Here is a 4,767-nt window from a genome sequence, read left to right as displayed (position 1 = left end):
CCATTTCCCGTGTGTTGTGTCATCTTTTTGTGTGTGGGTGCAGAGGGGCTCACCACCCTTAACCATTGCAGTGCAGGGGCTCACTGAGGTCAGTAAGCAAAAAGCACAGGAATGTGCGGGGAAACAGCGGGAGGAGAGGAGACAAAGGGAATGGGAACTTGGAGGTGACTTCTTCCCATCGTGGTGGGCTGAGTGAAATCCTTGGGAACTGGTCTCCAAGTGGTTGCATGGTAAAGATACCGCCTCATCACCTTGGATCATGCCCCTGGAGAACTGGCCAGCAGAAACTGTTCGAGGGCCTTGGTATCTTGCAACTGGCACTCCTTGCTGAGGAAATGAAGGCTACATCGTGAGGCCGAGGGCTCAGACCGCCTGGACGCTTGGTTCAGTCAACCTAGCCCTAGCCCCAAAGCCTCAGTGTTGACTGTGTTCAAGGTGGGGTGGACCTAAGGCTGTCGGGGTTCCTAGGAGGCAGATATGCTGCCCAACCCGCTCCTGCATTTTGTAAGGACATCTGGGTAGCTGCGCTTCCATAGAGCTTGTTAGTGGCACAGACACCATTGTGGACATACTGCAGCACTACCATCAGTGTGCTGCCTACAAGAGTCCCATGAGATGGGCAGTATCCCATCATTCTACAGACAAGAAACTGGTGTGGAGACCAGTACTTTGTCTAAGGACTCCCCCAGAGTGAGTGGCTATTCCTGTATTCAGACTGCCTCACTGTGACTGCTAACACAAAACTGCTCAGAGAAATGAGCACATGTGACGCAGTTACCAAAATCTTTCTCAAAGTTTTTTCCTCTCATAGAAGACGTTTAAAAGAAAAAGATTTCAGTAGAAATAATCCCACGACCAGAAATCTACCTTCAGTGCTATTGGAAGCAAGGAGCAGTTCGGTGAGGGCTAAACCCTGATGCAGACTTCTAAATCAGTGAATGGTGCATCCTGAGATGCACCCCAGCATTCAGACAGTGAGTAGGGAGCCTATCCTGAGGAGGTGGAAGGCCACCAGGTTTCCCATTCTTTACCCTTGCGCATCTGCTGTGTTCACACTGCTAGGATTGGGCGGGCCATGCGTGAGTCTTTTAGCTTCATCTCATCCTTCAGGAGTCCTCATCCTCTGAATTCCTCTTATCAGTGGTAACTCCATTCTCACTAAAAGCCTGTGGCATCTCCTGTTCCACCACCCCCTCAATACAGTGTGTTCTGGGGTCAGCTGCTTTCTCCCTCCGTGTTTGTGCTCCATTCATCTCTGAAGGATCGTGATTAGGAATTGAGGATTTAGAATCAGACCAACCCACACAGAGTCCCAGCTTCCCTGAGCCTGTTTCCTCAGCTGTGCAGCGGGGATGCGCATAGTACTTACCACCCCGGGTGGCTGTGACCACTAAAGAAGGTAATGAATACAACAGATGACACCTGCCTCAATAATGTGGACACTCTGGTTCAGAGCCTCACGGGCTCCCCACATGTAACAGGGTGAAGTCTGGATACTTAGCTAGGTGCCCAGTTCAGATCAGTAAAGGCTGGCTCCTGACTTCCCAGGCATTCCCCATGTCTGCCTCTAGTCCATGAGGCCAGCCCGGTGCCCCTGAGCACGTCTGACTCCACGCAAGGAGGCTGCTGCTCTGTGCCCCCAGCTCCTCACCCTTCAAAATGTGTGCTGACCACACCAGTGGTCACGAGGCACCAACTTGTCACTGGCCCCTCACCAGAGAGTGTCCCACCTCTTCAGGCCTGGAAGAGGGAAGACAGAGGAGAGAAGATTCCATTTCCAGACATTTCAGCATTCCCCAGTGGATAAACACTGTAACCACTAGGTACTGTCTTAAATCTAAGGGTCACCATAGAGCTGAGCCATTGTCAGTGCCTGACCGTCTGTCTAGTTCCTCGTTATTGGAGTGGCCAGGACACGGCGGGTAGGGGGAGCACACTGGGGACTCTGCCTCCAGCAATTAAGACCTCCAGAAATTTGGGACTCAAATGTGGGAGTCGGTGGCGAGCACTGCGGAAGCCCCTTGCCTCCAGACCCGCTGTTGGAGTAAAGGGCTCGGCCGGGCCACAGTGTGCGGCAGGGCGTTTGCGTGCAGGTCCTCTCCTTCCAGCTCCCTGAGGGCACGCGCTGCGCGGGAGAGGGAACCGCGGCCTGGGTCTTTCCTGCCTTCGGGGCCTCGGCAGCTTTTGAACCCGAAGCCCGGAGGACTAGGACGGCCCTGGCTCAGGCGCCCTCTCCAGGATGGGGGTCCGCACGCGCCCTCCCAGCCCCCTCGCTGCAGGGGCGTCCGCCCCTCTCCACGCCCCCGGCCTGGGCCCGCCCCCGCGCCTGTGTCACGGCGGGGCCGGGGGCGGAGAGCGGCCGGGCGGGACATCCGGCCCAGGTCCCTCGCCGCGCCCGCCCGCTGCCCGCCGCCCGCTCCGGCGCCGCAGCCCGGGAGTCGGCCACCCCCGCGCGCGCCGGGGCCTCCCGCCAGCGCTCCGCTCCCCTACCCACTCCCGGCTCCGCGGGCCCAAGCCCTCGGGCCCGCCCCCAGCCCGAGCCCGCCTCCCGGGCAGCCTTCGGATCGGCTGGGCCCGCGCAGGCCCCCGCCCCGGGAGCACGATGTTCCCCCGCCCGCTGACCCCGCTGGCGGCCCCAAATGGCGCCGAGCCCCTGGGCCGGGCGCTGAGGCGGGCCCCCCTGGGCAGGGCCCGGGCCGGGCTGGGCGGGCCGCCCTTGCTGCTGCCGTCCATGCTGATGTTCGCGGTTATCGTGGCCTCCAGCGGGCTGCTGCTTATGATCGAGCGTGGCATCCTGGCCGAGATGAAGCCCCTTCCCCTGCACCCTCCCAACCGCGAGGACGCGGTCTGGCGTGGGACGGTCCCCAGGCCTGGGAGGCTGTCCCTGGATGCGGGGGACTCGGACTTACAGGTGAGGCAGGACGTCCGTAACCGGACCTTGCGGGCAGTGTGTGGACAACCAGGCATGCCCCGGGACCCCTGGGACTTGCCGGTGGGGCAGCGGCGCACCCTGCTGCGCCACATCCTCGTGAATGACCGCTACCGCTTCCTCTACTGCTACGTGCCCAAGGTGGCCTGCTCGAACTGGAAGCGGGTGCTGAAGGTGCTGGCGGGCGTCCTGGACAACGTGGACGTCCGCCTGAAGATGGACCACCGCAGCGACCTGGTGTTCCTGGCAGACCTAAGGCCTGATGAGATTCGCTACCGCCTGCAGCACTACTTCAAGTTCCTGTTTGTGCGGGACCCCTTGGAACGCCTTCTCTCTGCTTACCGCAACAAGTTTGGCGAGATCCGAGAGTACCAGCAGCGCTATGGGGCTGAGATAGTGAGGCGGTACAGGGCTGGAGCGGGGCCCAGCCCTGCGGGGGACGATGTCACCTTCCCCGAGTTCCTGAGATACCTGGTGGACGAGGACCCTGAGCGCATGAACGAGCATTGGATGCCCGTGTACCACCTGTGCCAGCCTTGTGCCGTGCGCTACGACTTTGTGGGCTCCTATGAGAGACTGGAGGCAGATGCCAACCAGGTGCTGGAGTGGGTGCGGGCACCGCCCCATGTCCGATTCCCAGCTCGCCAGGCCTGGTACCGGCCGGCCAGCCCCGAAAGCCTGCACTACCACCTGTGCAGTGCCCCACGGGCCCTGCTGCAGGACGTGCTGCCTAAGTATATCCTGGACTTCTCCCTCTTTGCCTACCCACTGCCTAACATCACCAGGGAGGCCTGTCATAAGTGACCATGGGTGTGAGCCAGCAGTTGCTGGGGACTGGTTTTGACAGTGCCCCCTTCTGTGTTGCCATACAGAGAAACCCTGGCTCTGGGGCCTGGGGCTTCTCCAGATGCCTAGGTGGAAAGAATTGCCCTTGGAAGTTCCTCGTCCAGGGTGGGTACACACAGTGGTTCAGAGGCCAGGGTTGGACAGGTGGCCTGGTGCTCTCCATAGGGGGATTTCTTGGGAGCCAGTGTGATCCTTCTTGCCCTGGCAGGGCTAGGTACCAGTTTGCTAGCGTAGCAACACATCTCTTCTCAAGACTGTCTCCACGGCCCTGCCTGCAGGGATTGTGCAGTCCACTTGAGCCACCTTAACTTAACCTGTAGCCAAACCCAGAGGAGGCAACAATCAGGAGATGACCACAGCGGGGGCGCCCTGTGGCTCTGATCACCCATTCATCCACTCCATGTGCCTCAGGGCTGGAGTCAGCAGTCGTGCCTTATAAATGACTTTTGTATCTTTCCGCTTCAGACTTAGAATTTCCTACACTTGCCGGGCTCTTTCCCTTTTTTCCAAGGAAAGGAAAACTGAAAGGGCCCTCCCAGGACCTGGCCCTGCAGCATCCAAAGACCCCTGTGCCCAGCCTCTTCTTGGACCTCTGGGCACTCTCTCCCGTCCCCCAGGATTGTGACTGTGGCTTGTGTATCTGGCTGCCACTTTTCTGATGCATTTATTTAAAATTTGTACTTTTTGATAGAACCTTTGAGAAGGCTTTGTTTTCCTAATAGCTGAATTTTTAATAAAGCCATTTTGTATACAAAGTCAACATCTCTGATTCTCCCTCTGAGCTCCTGTGTGTCCACCAAGTCCCCCTGATGTCTCTTTCCCCAGGTCAGGAGAGGGAGCTTGAAGGTAGAGAAAGTAAGATAAGCTGTAACTTGCTAGGGCTAGTGCAGTGGGCCATCGTCATACCATGGAGCCTTTGGGAGCTTCCCATAAGCCATACCGGATCACTGACTCAGCTTCTGGGATGCCACCAAAGGGCAAGCCCCGTGAGG

The 4,767-nt window shown here is 58.6% G+C and overlaps 1 protein-coding gene across 1 annotated transcript; it reads left to right on the top strand.

The window, feature by feature from the left end:
- Positions 1 to 2,421: 2,421 nt before the first annotated feature.
- CHST14 (carbohydrate sulfotransferase 14) lies at positions 2,422 to 4,530 on the top strand. Its single transcript, XM_059915579.1, has one exon. It carries the CDS (start codon positions 2,603 to 2,605, stop codon positions 3,731 to 3,733), a length of 1,131 nt encoding a protein of 376 aa, XP_059771562.1. The 5' UTR covers positions 2,422 to 2,602; the 3' UTR covers positions 3,734 to 4,530.
- Positions 4,531 to 4,767: the final 237 nt, after the last annotated feature.

This window comes from Balaenoptera ricei, chromosome 2 (assembly GCF_028023285.1).
Source record: "Balaenoptera ricei isolate mBalRic1 chromosome 2, mBalRic1.hap2, whole genome shotgun sequence".
Lineage (NCBI taxonomy): Eukaryota > Metazoa > Chordata > Mammalia > Artiodactyla > Balaenopteridae > Balaenoptera > Balaenoptera ricei.
Note: the sequence above shows the minus strand (reverse complement) of the source record. Positions and strands in the feature narration are given on the sequence as shown.